This window comes from Artemia franciscana, chromosome 10 (assembly GCF_032884065.1).
Source record: "Artemia franciscana chromosome 10, ASM3288406v1, whole genome shotgun sequence".
Classification (NCBI taxonomy): Eukaryota; Metazoa; Arthropoda; class Branchiopoda; order Anostraca; family Artemiidae; genus Artemia; species Artemia franciscana.
In genome coordinates this window covers 29,123,111-29,143,734 of record NC_088872.1, presented here as the reverse complement: position 1 = coordinate 29,143,734, position 20,624 = coordinate 29,123,111, and the positions used below count along the sequence as shown (strand labels likewise).

The following is a 20,624-nucleotide window of genomic DNA, read 5'->3' as shown; positions in this document are numbered from 1 at the left end:
AAAATGTTTGTTAAAGGTTAAAAGGTAAAAAGATTAAGACTTGCAATTTTTTTTTTGAATTACCGTTTCTCTAGCCACTTATTTAATACTTTTTCCTTTTAATTTTTTTCTAGACAAGAATTTGCAAGGTATCTCACTATCTTTAACCTATGCAGGTTGAATTCTATATAGGTAATTAAATAAGGTTTAAGGGTCCCGAGAAAACAACCAAAATATGTTTACATAAGGGAAGAATCACACTTTTGGTGTAGAATCGATATTACTTCCAAGAGAGGAACGCAAAAAACCCATTTAGCAAATATATAATTAGATCATCAACGGAAATATGCTCAGTACCTTTAACACAACCCTATACAAGGGATTTTCGTTGAACTGAATTTTGTTTAGTTGTATAGAATTTCTAACTTGGATGATAAAATTTGAAGAAAGGTAGACAATGACATATGTAAAGTGTCCACTGGCATAGGTATCCAAAAAGTTACGCCAAGTCTGATTCAGGCAGTGGAAGCCGACTTGTTTTATGTTTATGGCTTAATTGTGCCCAGCTTTAATTAAGAATCCAAACATTTGATGCACTACGATCTAAAGAAATGCGTAATTTTCTGACTTAAAACCTTGAAAAATGTGTTTTGATTTAGGACTGCACAATAGTAGCATTAAAAATTACCAGTTTTGGCTTCATTTTCTACTTCATCGTCATTCTCTGAGCTATTCACGACATCACCTATATGTTCTTCAGTATTTTCCAATACATCCTCAACTTGGTCAATTACGTCTAATCCCTGGTGGGTTAAACCAGCATTGTCGTGATCTGCATCTTCTACTTCAGAGTCACTACTGATTTCTTGGCCTGTTGAAAACGAAGTATATATTAAGAAATCAAAACAGCATAAATAATTATGCTGACAAGTCAATATTTTTTATAATTAAACAGGTGTTCACAACTTAAGTTGACAATACATTGGTCGTACCCAAAAATAAAATGGGCACATCTTTTGCTTTTTGTCTGAAAATGGATTGTAAAGATCTAGAAGTAAAAAGATCATGTTAGACTTAATTCTTAGGAGGTTAAAGTGATAGACGCAACAAAAGTAAGTGTTACGGCCATGTAAGGCCGCAACAAAAAGAAGAAAATTTTCAGTAATTATAACTCAAACGATTTAGATGGGATAATTTTTATTGACTTAAAAATCTATTCAAGTTTTGTTGTGATCATCCAGTTTTGGTTCAAGTATGAATTCTTGACTTATGTGATGTACTAGTTTTCTAGTTTGTGATTCTTGAATAGTTAAAGATATGTGTGGCACGATAAATAGTACATCTAGTGTTGTCGTAAATGTTGGCTGACTTTCTGAAATAAAAGGGTTAAAATCCAAATAATACGTTTTCAAATTAGTTTCTTACTTAAGTTATAGGACTTATTAATTTTGATCCCAATGCTCAGTTGGATTTTTATTTTCATGAATTTTGGATAGTAATAGATATGTGTTGTACGATAAATATTTGAATATCTGTAGTTTTTGTATACGTATTCTGGCTTTCTCTTATATTGAGACGGTGACAATTGAATTCCGCTATTATGTGTTTTGTGAATGCTTGTTTTTCATAAAAGTTTGCATAATATCTAAACTTTGGCCATTAAAATCCTTAAAAAATTCGAAGTTTCAACAGTTAGAAATTGAAAGAATACTAAACTATGAAGGGGAATAAATGTGGAATTTACAGTCTTATATGTCCAACATTCTAAAAAAAATGTGCACAACCATGAAAGAAAGGGTATGGATTCTTAACTTCGAAAAGAAACAATTTTAAATGGAAGTATATAGGGTTTATTTGAATAAATTTGAAATTTAAGGCTTTATATGTGTAAATTCCTAAAAAAAAAGTGAATATTCACAACATAAAAATGAGTTTTGATGCTTAAATAAAAAAAAAATTCACTTTAAATTGAAGTTGAAAGTCTATCTGAGAAAGCTGAAATTTACAGTCTTTTACGTCCGAAGTTCTAAGAAGGTGAATATTCGAGACATAACTAACGGGTTTCGATCCTTAAATATGAAAAGAAAGAAATTTAAACTAAAGTATAGAGGGTCTATTTAAAAAATCCTGAAATTAATAGTTTTTTATGTCTGAAATTCTAACGAGCGTATAAGCAAGCCATAAAAAAGGTTTTGATGCTTAACTCCGAGAAAAAAGAATCTTAGATCGCAATATAAAGGGTTTATTTGAAGAGGCCTGAAACTTACAGTCTTGTATGTAAAACTATAAAAATACTTCGCCTGGAAATTAGGGTTAAAAAAAATTCCGCTAGTGTCGGCATGTTCTAGAAATATCAGATATAAAATGTAAAATCAGAGGTTCAATTTAAATCTGAAATTTAAGGCTTTACTATTTCAGGCTTTTATTTTGCAATGCTAATAAGATTAAATATTATATTAAATTAGAAGGTACCACTTAGTTAAGTGGTTTTACACAAATGGAAAAAGTCTGTTTAACCAATTAAAAATCTAGAATGAAAATTAGCCTTAAAAGTAAAGAAGAAAAGAAAGATTGCTAAGGTTTGTGCATATAATATTAAAACTAGCACATCACTATGTAAGAATTAAAGCTTGGAATGGGTTACATAGGAAATTTTTCCTATGATTCCTTTAATATGCCGACATTAGTGTACACTTTTTGTTTAAGCCTAATTTTCATGGGTGGTTTAGCCTGATTTTTCCATATGCTCACTCCTATAGCCCCCTACATATTGTGTCTGTTACTGTAACAGACATAAAAGACATAAGGCTAAACCACCTATAAAAATTAGGCTTATGCAATAAAAGTACGCTAATGTCGGTATATTAAAGAAATCATGGACAGGACCATAGCGCTGCCTGAGTAAATAGCGATGTAGGCACCATATACTATTTATTGATTTTTTTTTTTGTCTTAGACCAGGGCACTTCGTATCGAAGGAGTTGTCGTAAAAACTTCTAAAGGGGCTCATTCGATTGGAGATTGAAAGGGCTAGTGGTATTTTTAATAGTTGAATGTGATTGGCAAATAACCCCCCTCCCACGCCCACCGATTCCCCAATCACATCCAACCAAAAATTTGAGATAGTTATTTTTTTAACGTAAATAAAAGGTCGAAAATAATGTCTTTGAGGAGGACACCCCCCACCTCCCTCAGGACAACGGTTGTAAGTTACGCCCTGAGGCATATAATATTATTATTGAAGGCGCTATCGTAGAAACTTCAACAAGGGCTTATTCAACCCATAATTAAGGGGGATAGTGCCCTTTTTAATTGTCAAAAGTAACCGGAGGGCAAACACCCCCCAAGTCCATCATTTACTCGAGCACTTCCGATGAAAATTATGATAGAGCCATTTTGTTCAACATAGTTGAAAGGTGCGAAAATTATGTCTTTTAGCATGACACCATTCACAGCCATTGGAACTAGGGCTGTAAGTTATGCCCTGGGGTGTTTGAGGTTTTTTATAGCAAGCGTTGTCGTAGAAGTTTCAAAAAGGTTTATTAGATTGGAAATTGAGAGGACTAGTGCCCTTTTTAATAGTCGAAAGTGAGAGGAGGGCAAATACCCCTTCCATGTCAATCATTTCCCCAATTGCTTCCAATCAAAATTATAACTTTTGTTTATAAATTTGTATAAAATTTAGTTGTATAAACTTTAGGGGAGGCTCACTTGGTTGAAAACTGGAAGTTCTACTTCTAGTTTAAGAGTCGAAAGTAACGGAGGGAAGCTATCACTCTAACCTGACTCCCACTCCTTTCGCCAAACGAATCTGATTGAAATTGTGAGATAGCAACTTTGTTGAAAATAATCCAAGGTACATATAAAAATGCCTCTAGGGTTGACACAACCCACCAGTGTCCTGGGGGTAGAGCTGACACAACCCCTCAATGCCCTGAGAAAGGCATGTCCTGGGGGTATACAAGGTTTTTATGGTATGGGTAGTCGTATAAACTTCAGATGGGGCTCATTTGATTTGGAATTGGAAGTTATAATGTCCTTTTTAAAAGTCAAAAGTGATTTGAAAGCAGCCAGCCCCATACACTCATCATTTCCCCAAATACATCAAGTCAAATTTGGAGATAGTAATTTTGTTCATTGTAGTTGAAGGGTCAAGAAATTATGTCTTTGAGGAAGACAGCCCCCTCCCAGACAGCTCTCAGAAAAAGGGTTGTAAGTTGTATACCCTTGGGGTATATACATTTTTTATAGAAAGGGTGGTTGTATATACTTTGGAAGGGACTCATTGTATTGGTAATCAGAATTTCTATGAGAGTCAAAGTGATCAGAGGGCATTCAGAGTCAAAGTGATCAGAGGGCCTTCCACCTCACACACGTAGTGTTTTTCTGAAATAAATCCAATAGAAATTTTGAGATAGTCTTTTTATTCAAAATAGTCCAAAGATCATACAAAAAGGCGTGTAGAATTGGTACAGACCAACATAGTTTCGGGGCGAGGGTTTTAAGTTGAGCCGCGGGGGTATTTAAGGTTTTTATGGAAAGAATGGTTGTTTAACTTTAGAAGAGGCACATTTGGTTGAAAATTGGAAGTTCTAATTCCATTGTAAGAGTCAAAATTTATGGAATATATTTAGCCCCCCATCTCTCCGACAACCCCTGTTTTCACCAAACACATCTGACTGAAATTATGAGATATCGATAGTTTTCAAAGTAGTCCAAAGAACATATAATAATGCCTCTAGAGTTGACGCAACTCCCCAAAGCCCTGAGGATATGGTTGTAAGTTATACCATGAGGGCAGGGCATATAAGGTTTTTATGGAATGGGCGGTTGTATAAACTTCTGATGAGGCTCCTTTGATTTAGAATTGGAAGTTATTGAGCTCTTTTTGAGTGTTAAAGTGAATTGAGATTAGCCATTCCCCCCGCCCTCCACGCTCATCATTTGCCTTAACATCTACAGTCAAAATTTGGACATAGCAATTTTGTTCTTCGTAGTTGAAGGGTCCAGAAATTATGTCATGAGGAAGATCCCTCGCCCCCCTACAGCTCTCGATGCAAGGCTTGTAAATTATGACCCGGGGGCTTATAAGGTTCTTATAAAAATTGCGGTCGTATATGCTTTGGAAGGGACTTATGGGATGGGTAGTCAGAGGTTCTAGTTCCCTTTTTAAGATGAACTCAATAGTGTAAAAAGTGATCAGAACCCCCCCCCCCCCCCACACACACACGTCGTTTTTCATGTGATGCATCCAATAGAAATTTTGAGACAGTCCTTTTATTCAAAATAGTCCAAAGATCATTTATAAAATCTTTTTGGATATGATACAAACCAATAAAGCCTAAGGGCGAGAGTTGTAAGTTATACCCCAGGGGTATTTAAGGTTTTTCTGGAAGGGATGGTTGTATAAGCTTTGGTGGTGGCTCATTTGGTTGAAATTAGAATTTCTAGTTTTCTTTTAATACCCAAAAGTGATGGAGGCATACTAGCCTCCCCCACCCCACAACTACCCCTCTTTTCACCAATAGTATCTGATTGAAACGTGACGACGAACTATAGGAATGGAGGGATACGGCTTAATATCTACCGAAACTCTAAAAGACGGAAGTTTGATATCAATTCATATATCATCGGATTATTATGTTGATTCCAAATATATAAGATTCACTAAGCTTAGTGCTACCGATAAAAGGCTAAGAACCTACGAACATTTGCCTGACATTCTTAAGAGGGAGGAAACACCCCCTGAAAGTAAAATAATTTTAACTAAAATCACAACATGAGATTCAGTGCATCAGAAAACCCTACTGTACAGGTTTTAAGCTTCTGTCTGAAATTTTTTTAATTTTGTATTTTTTTTTACCAGAAGAAAAATCAAGGATGAGTGTCATTTTCCCCCAGGGATGATTGTATAGAAGGGGTTAGCTTAAGAAGGCCTACTATTATATATTGTAACAGGGCTACTAGCCCTGGCTACTAGCTCAGGTCCATTTTTCCCTAAAATGGTACGATCAAAAATTTAAGATAACCATTTCGCTTAAAATAATTGAAAGGTTCCAAAACTATACCTTTTTAGTACAGACAACATGAGATTCAGCGCCTCAGAAAACCCTACTGTGCAGGTTTCAAGCTTCTGTCTGAATTTTTTTTTTATGTTTGTATTTTTTTGCCAGAAGAAAAATCACGGATGCGTTTCATTTTTCCCCAGGGATGATTGTATAGAACCAGCAGTCCTAGATTAATAAATTAAGTAAATGCATTCGAGCCACGACGTAAAAGTTTCATACAATAGTCTAAAGATGGCGAATTATTTTTTCATTATATCGATCAGCATTCTCCGAGAAATATTTTCCTTTGAATAGATAACTCTATAAAATCATGATCTAGAATGAAACATTTGTAAAATCACAAGCTTCTGCATGATTTTTTGTTTCTCAAGTCCTTCCATTTTAGCTTAGAACCACCTTTGTGAAGGGGGATTACTTTTGACCTTTTAAGTGCATCAGGGAGTGCCCTTTTTAGGAGTCAAAAGTGTACCGAGGGTAAATAGCCCCCCCACCATTTCCCCCAAATGCATTCGATAAAATTAAAAAAAATAGTTTCAGCAATTAATATAATTATATATTAAATATTCAGTTTAATTTTATTAGTTCTTTCCGAGACTGTTCAAGACAAATACAGCTTCACTACAAACAAGAGTTGGATACTGCCCCCTTCCCCGACTGTAAAAGTCTAAAGCCTACTGCGTCATAGGTTCTTCACTGAAAACGAATAATATTACAAACATTTTCTTTTCCAGTTATTACGCATTGAAAATGAAAATAAAAATACAGTGAAATAAAATCTTGAACTGATGATCTATCGACAATTAATAGCATTATATCAAACATTCTGTTCGATTTTATTTGTAGTTTCCAAGACTATTCAAGACATATATATTTTCAGTAAAGCGCCAATGGCTCAGCAGGTTTTAGACTTACAGTGGGAGAAGGAGGCAAAACCCAAACTCTTGTTTAAAGAGAGTTTTGTCCGTTTAAAGCATGATTTGCATATTCAATTTAAGTTTTATTCGTTTTAAGATTTATTTATTCATTTATATTAGTACCTATTGTGTGTTTGTTTGATGTGATTGTTTACTTTTGCTTTTTTGCCTTTACTTTTCTTTAAAAAAATTCTTTTTCGGGAAGTTTTTTTCTAATTAATCCCTTCAGAAGCTCTATACACTTTTTAGGAATTTTGGACAATTCGTTCAAAATATGATAGCATCCTGGTTATCTTATCACTAAATGTTTAGCAAAGAATAAAAATCGGTCCGTTGCCGGTATAGCTTACATACTGAGATTTGCGATTAAGTGCAAAGTGAAATAATCCTGGTTGAGAAACAGAAGCGTTCGTTACCACTAATTATGATTAGATTTGTATAGTAATGAAGTAGTAAACAACTATTTTTTTCAAATAGAATTAAACGACAACATTAAAACTCGAAGGGAACAGAAATTGTCCTACACGTAAGAGCTGGCACCCCCTTAACCATATATTCTGGACACTACAGTTTAACCAATAATTAACTGACTGCATTTTAGACCGCAAGAAAATGAGCAAGCTGGTAATTACAAGCGCTAATTTACCGATCATCTTTCAAAAAGGTTAACCCAAAAACTTTGTTGTTGAAGTAAATGCTAATTAACAAACCGTACCGTTCTCGAGGCATTGTGAAAACAAATGAGTCAAGTTTTTATCAAATAGCTCTTGTATTAGATGTCCATTCATTGATGGAAAACTTCGAAACTTAGTTTAAGGACTAGCTAGGGGGTAGGGGATAATTAACTTACCGCATTTCAGACTGCGATTTTTTTTTAGCAAGCTGGTAATTACAAGCGCTGAATTACATATTCTTTTACTGTTAAAATTTTTTTTAAAAACTTGACGTAAAGACTGGTTAGAGGGGGGATAGCCATCTCATATACTGGAAAACTTCTGTTCGTTTGAGTTTTCTTTCCACAGATTGTTGGTCGCTGTTTTTGCATTTAATTTGTGTTCGTTATTAATATTATATTGAAGGTAATTCAGGGAGTCGGCCTCCGTAATCTTATTTTTTGTGTGTTTCATTCTTTCTCACTGGAAGAGATAATTTGACTGCCAATGTCACCATCTTCTGCCAGAATGGGACCCAGGCTACAAAGGCAAGGAAGGAACATTTTTACTCTGTAATCACTGCTAAATAATGAAAAGGGTGCTTTAACTCGCAATTTTTGGTTTATAGAAGCCACAAACGGAAAATCAGTTATGCGACCATTGATGCAATTTGAGCAGCCCTTGTGATTTTCGTTTTAGAGTGATATCGTGAAGAGGAGGCTAGAGCTCGTCAACTCTCTGGAACTACATTTCCTCTCATGATTCAATTCAAAAATTGTATAATATCGTCGTGCTTCTTAAATGTCTATCAATTCAATCTTAGGCCCTGAATATGGCAAATTAGAGTGGCTAACTTGGAAATTTGAAAAGATTCCTTGCTTCGCAGCAATAAACCTTGGGAAAGGGGAGGGATTAAAAGATCGTGAACAGATGCCTATTTACTCTTTGATAGATTTCTCTTCTTGAAAGGGGCTCTAAAGAGCTTACGATTTCCGCCCGAACGAGACCCACCTAATACTTCTTTGACCATTAGGTCGATACGATCACCCCCACACCCCCGTGAAAAAAACACACCCAATTAAGTTATTTTTCCATTTAAAACGAAAATCGCTGATACATTATCTGCTACAATGATAATATTACACCCCAAATATTAGATTACTAAAAAAAAACCTCCTACAGAGAGTGTTAACCGAACTTCCCTCTTATCCGAAAGCTCTGTAATTAAAAAGACATTTTTTAAATTAAGACAATGGAGACAAATGATATTATTAAATAGAACAAATTTCCAAATGAAATATAAAACTATTATTATTATTATAATTTTTTTTAAAGTGACAAAAACTACAGATACAAGGGATGAATTGAAAATAGGTCTACTGCTACAACCACTACCAGCTTACTGTAGCACCGAACCAACTGAGACCATCGCAGCTGCGCACGCTCCTCCTAAATCACTTTCTAAAGCCTCCCTCTTTACACCCTCCCAAGAATTTCCCATTTCCTTTATGTTTTTTCCTAACGACATCCTCCCACCCCATTCGAGGGTGACCTACTTTTTTTGGTCCTAGACGGTTGCCCAACAAGGACGATCTCGGGCAATCTATCAACCGCAGAACATGTCCAAACCATTTCAAACTTACTCTCGTAGTAGCCCTAGAAGGTGGAGTAGACCTGCATTTTTCGTGCAGCTTACTCTTTGAGATACAGTCAGTCAGTCGGGTAACCAAAATAGTCCATAGACAATGTTTCTGAAAAACCTTTAGCAAATAATCCTCCGTTTTTTCGGAGCACCCGTGCTTCGGAACTAGAACCAAATTTGACCTCTGTCACCACTATAACTTCCAATATTCTAATCTTTGACTATTTTACTTTTAATATCTTCACTACACCCACCGCTCTATTAAGCCAAAAATGAGCAAAAACAAATTAAAAAAATCTTCCAAACGTAAAACTACTACAAATCACCATCAATAAATAAATGAAACCCAAAACGAACTAAAAATACAGTAAATAACTGAGTCAAACTCAAAAATAAGCAAAAATTAACATGAGTAGGGCTGACAAACTCCATGCCTTTCTAGACCAGAACATAATTTGCACTCAACTGTTTTATAATTTGAAATCAATTCAGGAGATACACTCTTTTGATGATGTATATGCACATAGGGTCTTTTGATTTAGTGCAAATTTCATTTTAATATTTTGAACGGAGTAATATGAGTAAATGGAGTAATGGAGTAAGTTGTAATAGTAGCGGTAGTTGTAGTACAAGTAGTAGTGGTGGCAGTTGTAGTAGTAGTGGTAACACGCAAATATTGCCTTTTTGATCATATCTCTTTTCATTTCCTGAAAGTTCCAAATTAATATGCTCAGTGATTCATGAATTACGCCCTTTTGAAAATCTGTAGATAACAATTGTGTTAAACGTAGTTGAAAGATCCGGAATTTATGTCTTTGAGGATGACAGCCCCGATAGAGCCCTCACGGCAAGGGTTGTAAGTTATAACCCGAAGGCATATAAAGTTTATATAGAAAGAGTGATCGTATGAACTTATGAAGGGGCTCCACGCCCACCATTTCCCAAAACACATCCACTAAAAATTTTGAGATAGGCATTTTGTTCAACGTAGTTGAAAGATCCAGAAATTATATATTTGAGGATGGCAATCCCCTACTTTTTCAGGGCAAGGGTTGTAATTTATACCTTGGGGGCATATAACGTTCATATAGGAAGGGTGATTGTATAAACTTCGGAACGTGCTCATCGGATTGCTAATCAGAAGTTTTAGTGGCTTTTCTAAGTGATGGGAAGGTGGATATCTCCCCCCCCCCTCGTATTTTCTCGAAATCCATATGATAGAAATTTTGGGATGGGCATTTGTTGTCATAGAAACTTCGAAAAGGTCTCATTTGATTGGAAATTGAAAGTGCTAGTGCCCTTTTTTTAATAGTCGAAATTGATTGGAGGGCAACTAACACTCCTCCCACGCGCACAATTTCCCCAAACACATCCAATCAAAGTTTTGAGATAGTAATTTTGTTCAATGTAGTTTAAAGGTCTAGAATTTGTGTCTTTGAGGATGACAACCCCCCCCCCCAGCCCTCATGGCAAGGGTCGCAAGTTATGCCCTGGGGACATATAAGGTTTATATAGAAAGGTTTGTTCTTCGTTACTTCGCTAGATGGATCAATATTTTCTTTTCAGATTTGCTAGGTATAGAGGCCTTAATAAGCTTCAAGCTAATTAAGATTCAAGATTTCAATTTAAACTTCTGTACAACAAACACAATATAAAAAAAGGGTCAAGCCGGAGACACAAGGTCGACTATTAAGAATATATATCTTTTATTCTGATGTTTGAAAAAAAAAAAAAAAAAAAAAAAAAAACAGAACGAAATAAACATTGCTGTCCAAATTCTATTGTAGTATTCATTAAATAAAACAATCTAATTAACCTCGATTAATATCGTAGCTTACTTAAAAAAAAACTTACCATAAGTTGACAAGGCCAAAATTCCAACGAGAAAAGTCAAAACTGCAACACCTTTCATATCGGCCACTTAGTCTTCTAAATGATCAAACAGAGTATTGGAAATATGTTGAACTGAACAAACAGATAAGATAACGAAAACTTTGAAATTTTATGTCAGGAGCCTATCGCAATCTAACATGAGAGATTAAGAGACCTTTATTGCTGGAATGTTTATTTTTCCAACTAACAGATTGTCTACACAAAATTTTCAAAAAGCAACGCCACACACTAAGGACTAGAATTAAATGATATAATTAAAATGCTCTCATTTACAACAGTCACATTAACACACCTATTATGCGAATACACAAATTCAATTTTATCAATGGTGAATACGGCACAAAAATCAACGGAAGTGTTATTAAACAGCTATATAAGTACTAACTATGGACCAGTTGATCAAATTGACACCATTTATAATGCCCAGGCAATATGAAAAAATCTCAAGCAATGATTGAGTTTTAAATAAGGTCTTAGAAACAATATCTTATAATTACTGGACATTAGAAGTAATACCAAAACCAATCACTACATCCAAAGCATATAAAATTACACACAAACAATTAAAACAAGCAATAACATATTTCAATTTTTGACGTTTCAAAATTTTATATCAGTTGCTATTTTCTTCTTGAAACATAATAGCGAGCGAAAGCCTCATATTCTAGTACTCCAATTTAGTACCCTTTAATCCTAAAGGACGAAAGCAGTTTTTTAACAGGCTTGAGAGTTACTAGAAAGGAATCTGTGAACGTACTAGCGACCCCAGGCTGAGCTTTATTAATCTTGAAAGGGAAGTCAGTTAAGTGACAGGGCTGTTGACTGTGTTGGCGTTTTGAGGGGTTAATTCCTAGCCTATTCTTGGTTAAAAATGATTGTCCATTTTAAAAGAGGTATTTACAAACAGTTCCTAAAATTTACGATTGAAAAAATCCTAGACAGAGGCAGATTCAGAATGTTGGGATGCATGGGGGGGGGGGTAAGAGAATTTTGAGACATTTTTCATTTCTGTTATTCCCCAAAAGGGACTTTTAGGTAGATTTTTGAATTTGTTTTTTCTTCTAGGAAAATCTCGATTTCATATTTGAATGAAAACTGCAATACAAATTAATTGTAGCCAAGCTAAAAAACTACTGACTGCACTGACTACTGTACTGACTGCATTTTAAATTTCCCAGTACAGCTTGTATAGTTCCCTATCGATTAAAGTGACAAACAATAGCTATCCATTGATTTTATTCTTCCAACGATTAGATTGTCTGAATAGTACCAGATCTTAGAATTCTTCTTAACTCCGCCAGGTCTTCACCTTTCCCCCACTCATACATCTGAGTTCATAAAGCCCTCTATTTTAAATGAACTCCAACAACTTTTCAATTATAAACTCCTTCCTGCCAATACTATAGTCCCACAATGTGTATTTCCACTAAAGTATCTTAGCGTCTTTGAAATCAAACTTGCAGTTAATAATTTATTTCCTTCTTTAACAAAAGTTTAACTTTTCTTCTGAAGAAAGTGGAAAATAACTAGCCATATGTCATTACTTACACGAATTTTTCGGCTTTGTGGTAGATGCGAACGATTTCCTTTCAAGCTGAATTTTCTACTTATAGGCAGCTAATTCAAAGAGCTGACAGTCCATCAAGATATGTGCAGAACAGTTGAAAGTCGCTTACTAAAAAATCAGTCTTTGCATGTCTTGACCCCCCCCCCCCCAGGAAAAATTATCTGATTTTTCTGATTCCATCCCAGTGCCAGGTAAGGGCATTGAAGACGTTTGACGACGGCCGCAGGACTTCGGCAGCCATTCTCAAGTCAAAGGTAATATTTTTACTGTCGTATGTTTTATTTATGATTTCTTTTTACCACTTTTTCGTTGGATTTATTATCCTTTTCTTCTTCTTTCCACACACAAAATAAAAATACCTTTCCTTTATCAGAAAAAACCTGCGTATCTAATTTCGAACATCCTACCCCCCCCCCCCCTTTTTTACTAATGTTAACTCTAGCAATCCTACTAGTAATCCATTAGTAAAAACTAATAATTTTCTTTCAGAACACCTTCAAGTAGTTTTGTAGGCACGTGAACACCCCTATAAATCCTGTATTACATTTTCGTACTTCTGAGATAGAAGCCAAAAACCATTTGCTAAGCAATTCTGACAGAAAAGATAATCATGGTAATGCTTGTTCAATAATAATCTGATCCTACTGCTCTACACTGTCCTGCTGATCATCCTTTTGAGAATAGCTTAGCAAACGATTTTTGGCATTTATCTCAGAAGTTATTTCGAGGACATGCGTGATTGCACACATCACATACTGAAATGACTTCGAGCTTGGTTCCAGAGAAGAGGAGGGTATACAAATTTCGAAAGAGTAAATGAAAGACACATTGCATCAGAAAAGTAAAGTTTCTATTTGAAATGGGGACTTTTTCAGCTGCCAATTCCTAGCACCAAGTCACAATACTTCCCCTTCGTCGGATATGGCAACAGAATTTGTATTTTTATCGCAATCAGTAGGTTCTGTAATTATGTAAGAAAATTATTTCTCCTTTTGTTACTAGTGTCTACTCTCAAGCCTCTCATCTTTCTTTTTTCTCAACTTTATTTCCTGTTTATTTAATGGACGAAAGGTTAGATCTCAAGATGGACTAGAGGATCATCTAACATTAGTGGTCTCTTAAAGAAGTAGCCGTTGGGTACAACACACGAGATTTTCGCTGTTCCATCAGCCTTCTCTTCAGATTTTCTTTATTTTAGTAAGTATCCACTATTGTGCCAAATTTCTTGTGACCCTACAATTCTACAATTTTTGCAATTGTTCCTTCAACTACTCGTGTAAAAACTCATTTCTCCCTCTAAAACTTCTGTTGTCCGCAAAGAAAAAAGAAAAAAGATGGGGGGCCATCAGTCTTTTCTTCGGAAGGTAATCAAGGGAGGATAGAATTAATCTTTCTTTTTCTCTAAGGATACTAGATAATTGACATAATTGAAAACTCACTGTAGCAGTCATAAAACGACCGGAAACAAGGAAATGAAAAAAAAAAAAAAAAATAGGAAGCTTGATAAAGCTTCAACAACATAAGAACGACATTCAAAAATTCTGTTTGAACAGTTCGAACCGAAAGGTGTATATATTAAAAGAGCCGTGGAAACAGTTTGTCTTCACACGTTTCTTAGGAATTTCAGAGAAAATGGTTTTCTCGGGGACTATATTTAGCAATACATGTAATTGGAGCAGAAAGGGAACTAAGTAAAACTGCCTGAACGGCTAAATTAATTCCTAAAATGTAACATCCAAAATAAAACTTTTGCGAAACACTTTATGAATATCTATAAAAAAAATTGTGTTTGCTTGTCGTCGAGGAAATATGCCGAAAAAGATTCTTCGTTTTTTAACAAGAAATCGAGGCAGGAACAGGCCAAATGTTTAACTTAAAATGCATGAATAACCAATATTAAGACTTTCTCTTTCTTATCGAGGAAACAAAGTTCATCTTGGCCCTTGTAGTAAATGACCTGACAGCTGAAGCTTTCATAGTAAATCTAAGCAAACTTAAACTATTAGTGAAAGGAATACTTTGACCGAAGACCAGAAAGATGGTAAAATCATTTTAATCCAGTTTTTGGTTAGAAGACTTCCAGGAAAAAAAACAAAAAAAAGTGATCATTTGTCTTTGGCATTAAAAATTACGAAATGTAGTTGATGGTCAACTGATCGTACATTAAAAAAACAACAAAAAATAAACCAAATATTTCTTCAGATCCAATACAACTTCATAAATACTCTCCATAACCTCCTCTCTCTAGTGATTCCTGTAAAGCTTTGTAGATCACTAACTGATGTTCAGTAGGTAATTTCAGAAGCTAGAAAGAAGAATAATGTATAGTATATGTAAAATGGTTTAAAGTATCTGAATATAGACACCAATTTTCTATTACCGTCTATGAAAACCATTGAATAAAAATAAACCACTAAAAATCTCGTAGTTTTTGTAGGATGTCCTTTCGGTACAGAAAGAGCAGTATGTTGTGGCGTGACCATTTTTACTTCTTGAGAAGGGCACTAGAGCACCAGATTGGTCGAAAAAACCATACGAGCCAAATTACAAATTCTAAGCATCATCAGTCACGTTTTTAGAAAAAATACGTATTGAATGTCCCTCTAAAATTGCACACTGCTTTGAAAATTTGGTCTTTTATAGTGCCTCACCTGCAATCTTTCTTTTCGAAAGATGCTGTTCTTTTCATGATTTTCCTTTTTAAAGATTGTGCATTTTCTGTCTTTGAAATACCCGTAAACAAGATTTTTTCTGCATGGTGCGATGAGGGACAGGGTATACGTTCCAACAGCCAAAGATAGGCAATCCGTGCCAAGCAGTTGCGAATTTGCAATTAGCCGACACAACAGTGTCTTGCGGAGTTATAGAGTTACTACTTTATTTATTATTCTTTTGTACTCCTGTTCTTCTCAAATGCTATCATACACAAAATAAAAAGGAAAACTGAGCCATTCATATATATGTGCATGCATGAATAAGATACGAAGGCGATCTAAAAGGATTTAGACCAACAAAGACATAAAACATTATTTTTTCAACTAATTTGTCTATAAATTCTCTTTGTAAGTATACTGTAGAGAAAACGGCTATTTGTCCCCCCCCCCCAAAAAAAGAAAAAAACAGAGACAGTGCCAAGCACTTATTTCTAGCTATGTTCGTTATGAACATGCCATGTCATCTACCATATTTTGTCACTAAAGCTGCATCATCTATTTTAAGTACAGAAGAAAAGCTAACAAGGCTATCTCCCCATTGTAGTATAATATTTGTAGGCATGAATATATAATGAATCAGAGGTAATGGATGTATGTATATGTTTATTTACTAGCCAAATACTTTTAACCTTAAGCCATTTGCAAAGCACGCGATTGAAGCCAGAGAATTGAAGAAAAATAATTGAGTATTTTTACTGAATAACTAATTGCCGTCTTCAGGAAAACAAAAAAGTGGAATAAAGATACAATTCAACTTGAGATAAAAGACAACCTTGACAAATACCCTGACGAGGATAGGGTGGGTATAAAAGGTTGAACCTGTTATGGTGCTTTTAGATGGCTTGGAATCTCCGCTCTGTCCTAAATTCTTTCCTAAGTCCCCATCTCCGGAAGAAAAACCGTGCTTCCGCGGCCTCATAGTGGTGTCAGGACCTTTCACGAGTTGCCTAACCAGAGCCACGGTGACCTTAAGGAGTGGCAACCTTAGAGCAAAGAACAGCCTAGTAAACGAGACACCATTGCACTGGATTTTTATTAATAGATCATTCTTCTTTAGTTTTCTTTTGGTAAGCTTCTTCGGGCTGAACAGCCTCTTCTTAGCTATGTAATCTATTATGGGCCATCTCCCCATTGTAGTATAATATTTGTAGGCATGAATATAAAATGAATCAGAGGTAATGTATGTATGTATATGTTTATTTCTCATCATATTGCAAAAAATACAAAACTGACTACGTAATATGAAAAAAAAAACAAAAAAAAAACACAATTCTAAAAACGAAATGAAACTCGGCATTTATACCATGAAAAAACTATCGGAAAACACTTAGCAAAGTGCTATTACTGCCCAGGCGTGTTATATAACACTCATTTCGCTTTTCTACTGTACGCTCTGGACTAGCAACTCCGTAACGTGTTGTCAGAGTTGCATTACTGATCCATAGAGGCAATCTAAGCAGACATTTTGCATATTTGTAAAAACACTTCTTTATGTCGCTGACATCTGTACGCGAGAAAAGGTATCAAAATGGGGCAAGCGCAAGCAAATAGGGAACTACAAAAGCATTATATAAAGTAGCAAGGATGCGACGGTTAAACTTAAACTTCAGCGCTACCAACAGGCCATATGCCTTCCTAGTTTTATTCGCAAAAAAAAACTTTAAGCAAGACCCATGTCGATCGGAGATTATTTTCAATTGGGATTCCAAGGTACGTAAGACGTTCCTGGTCTTGTATGACGTGCACACCAAGAGTTACAGCAACAGGATCTTGGCAACGGCGATTAAAAACTAGAATATCCCTTTTACTACGATTAAAATTGAGACCAATACGATTATGGTCTTGAACCTGCTTTTGCAAGACCTCAACTATTGTTAATAGAAGAGGATCGCCTGTGCGGAAAACCCTGTAGCCTAGTGTAGTTTGAAAAAAAAAAGATGAATTATAAAAATATGAAACAAAGAAAACAGGGGACAATTTTCAGCTAGTTGAAAGAAAAGCGAAAAGACAGAACGGATATTTCGCCATGGAGCTCCTCCAAGCCTTCCTCTTTGCTAAAAACAAACAACAAAAAGAACAACAACAGCGACAAAAATACAAACTTTTTGAAGTGAACGCTAACAAAGCAGAAGAAACGCCAGAATAACAAACAAAAAACTAATCCAGAACAAATGAAAAATAATCCAGAAAAATTAAACTGGGCAAAAATTATGTCCCTCCGATTAACGCAGCTTGTATACTGACCTCATTTTTAATAATATAGTATAAGGATCTTAAAGAGATTAAGGATCTTGGTTTAAAATGAGAAAGAATATTACTTGATTATCTTTGTATCAAGTTATTATAAATAAGGTTTATAGGAATGTCCCCAGCATCTATATTTAAGAGATACTTCCAGTATCTTTATTTATCAGTACCCACTTTAATTTTTGGATATTATTTTATTGGTTTTGGATTTTTTTTTGTCCGTTGTTTCGGTTTTTCTCCCACTTCATTAGTGTTCACTGCAAATGGATAGTTTCTTCCTTTTTTATAACTCTGAGGAGGGCCTGGCGGATGTCCTTTCCGATACTCCTGTTTTGGCCTTTTCGCTGTGCTTTTTCAACTGGCTGAAAAACCCTGGATTCTTGTCTTTCAAACAGTTCGTGGTAACGAACTGTAGTAAGGAGCGATCCGGCTCAATAGTAACCAAAACTAAAAAAAATTGAATTTTGATATCAATAGCTACATCAAAAGAATCGCATTTTAATGCTGATTTTAAATATATAAGTTTCATCAAGTTTAGTCTTACCCATCAAAAGTTACGAGCCTGAGAAAATTTGCCTTATTTAGGAAAATAGGGGGAAACGCCCCCTAAAAGTCGTAGGATCTTAACGAAAATGACACCATCAGATTCAGCGTATCAGAGAACCCTACTGTAGAAGTTTCAAGCTCCTATCTACAAAAATGTGGAATTTTGAATTTTTTGCCAGAAAACAAATCACGGGTGCGTGTTTATTTGTTTGTTTTTTTTTTTTTTTTTTTTTTTTTTTTTTTTCCAGGGGTCATCGTATCGACCAAGTGGTCCTAGAATGTCGCAAGAGGGCTCATTCTAACGGAAATGAAAAGTTCTAGTGCCCTTTTTAAGTGACCAAAAAAATTGGAGGGCACCTAGGCCCCCTCCCACGCTCATTTTTTCTCCAAAGTCAACAGATCAAAATTTTGAGATAGCCATTTTGTTCCGCATAGTCAAAAACCATAATAACTATGTCTTTGGGAATGACTTACTCCCCCAAAGTCCCTGGGGGTGGGGCTGCAACTTACAAACTTCGACCAGTGTTTACATATAATAATGGTTATTGGGAAGTGTACAGTCGGTTTCAGGGGATTTTTTTTTGGTTTTGGGGTTGGGGTTGAGGGGAGGGGGCTATGTGGGAGGATCTTTCCATGGAGAAATGTGTCATGGGGGAACAGAAATTCAATGAAAAGGGCGCAGAATTTTCTAAAATTACTATAAAAAAACAATAAAAAAATAAACATGGAAATTTTTTTTTTCAATTGAAAGTAAAGAGTAGCATTGAAACTTAAAACGAACAGAGATTATTACGCATGTGAGGGGTTCTAAAAATACTTTAGCATAAAGAGCGAGGTATTTAGGAGGAGATAAATACCTCGCTCTTTATGCTATAGTATTTTTAGTAATTTCAACTATTCATTCTACGGCCTTTCTGATTCAGGGGTCATTCTTAAAGAATTGGGACAAAACTTGCGATTTAGTGTAAAGAACGAGGTATTAACGAGGGTACAAACCCTCTCATATACATAATAAAAATTAAAGAATATAAAAGTTTGTTACGTAAGATAATTCTTAAGTTACGTATATTTTTTACTAATAGAAAAATTCGTTAAAAATAAAAATTTATAGTTGCCTTTTTATGTAACCGAAAAATTGCATGGCAACTAGGCCTCCTTTCCCATCCCTTATTTCTCAAAATCGTCTGATCAAAACTAAGAGATAGCCATTTAGCCAAAAAAGGAATTAATATGCAAATTTCATTTTAATAATTTATGTGTGGAGAGCCAAAATCAAACATGCATTAATTCAAAAACGTTCAGAAATTACATAAAAAAAAACTAGTTTTTTTAACTGAAAGTAAGGAGCGACATTAAAACTTAAAACGAACAGAAATTACTCCGTATATGAAATGGGTTTTCCCCTCCGCAATCCCTCGCTCTTTACGCTAAAGTTTGACTCTTTGCCACAATTCTGCTTTTTAATACAAATAAAAGCTTTAGCGTAAGGAGCGAGGGATTGCGGAGGGGACAACCCATTTCATATACGGAGTAATTTCTGTTCGTTTTAAGTTTTAATGTCGCTCCTTACTTTCAGTTAAAAAAACTAGTTTTTTTTTTATGTAATCTTCTCTTAAATAGAGGTACCAAGGACTTTTCCCAGTTCGGTTCTCAGCAAAATTACGTGATTTGTGCAGAAAAAATATTAGTCCCTTGTCTGTCTTCGTCGGGTTGCTATTGGTTGCTATTGTTACACATTGCTATTAATGAGGTCATGGTATATAATCCGGAAATAGAGACTTAGAACGTTACAACATTATAAAACAAATATCGTTTTGACATTTTAACTGACGAATCCAGACGTTCTGAATTTAACTTGTTAGGAGTTTCAGAAACTTATCTCGCAGGGCTAGAAAAAAAATGAAAAGAGGTGATATAAAATTCATTTATTTGGATAGGAAGGATGGGGTATATAGACAGGGAATTTGGCTCATGATGAATTAGAAAGCTTTTAAAGATTGGAGCTATTAATGGAAGTTTAATTGCTCATTTTATGACCAAAAGGTGCAAGGTATCAGTCATAGTATTATATGCCTATGTAGAACCGACAGACGGAGATAGTAGTGAATCTGACCAATTTTACGCAGTTACAAGATACCAGATACAAGTATTTTCATTAGGAGCTTTGATGCCTAGATCAGTAGAAATAGGGATATATCCACGCCTAGGTAAATTTAGAAAAGAAAATAGAGACGATTATAGACTACTTCAGCTTTGTAGGTGTAACAATCTAGCTGCGGCGTTTGTTCATAAAATAACCCATAAGCTAGCATAGTATACACATGATGGTAAGACGGCCATGTTATTATAAACCAAAGACTGGCGGAATCAATACAAGACATAAGAGTGCTGTCATTGATGC

The 20,624-nt window shown here is 35.1% G+C and overlaps 2 protein-coding genes across 3 annotated transcripts in view; both read right to left on the bottom strand.

Moving 5' to 3' along the window:
- Window positions 1-11,245, bottom strand: part of LOC136032035 (uncharacterized) — a 33,583-nt gene extending 22,338 nt beyond the window's left edge. Inside the window, exons 1-2 of the mRNA XM_065712124.1 lie at window positions 11,111-11,245; window positions 668-850 (exon numbers count right to left, since the gene is read on the bottom strand). Coding sequence (XP_065568196.1) covers window positions 668-850; window positions 11,111-11,168 — 241 coding nt within the window. The 5' untranslated portion in view covers window positions 11,169-11,245. The remainder of the gene's footprint in view (window positions 1-667; window positions 851-11,110) is intronic.
- LOC136032033 (phosphatidate cytidylyltransferase, photoreceptor-specific-like) overlaps window positions 1-20,624 on the bottom strand; it is a 239,841-nt gene that overhangs the window by 153,941 nt on the left and 65,276 nt on the right. The window contains exon 11 of one of the 2 annotated variants that reach the window (XM_065712122.1): window positions 11,305-15,021. The exons of the other annotated variant lie outside the window; for it this stretch is intronic. Coding sequence (XP_065568194.1) covers window positions 14,932-15,021 — 90 coding nt within the window. The 3' untranslated portion in view covers window positions 11,305-14,931. Of the gene's footprint in view, window positions 1-11,304; window positions 15,022-20,624 lie in introns of those variants that run through there. 2 annotated transcript variants of the gene reach the window in all.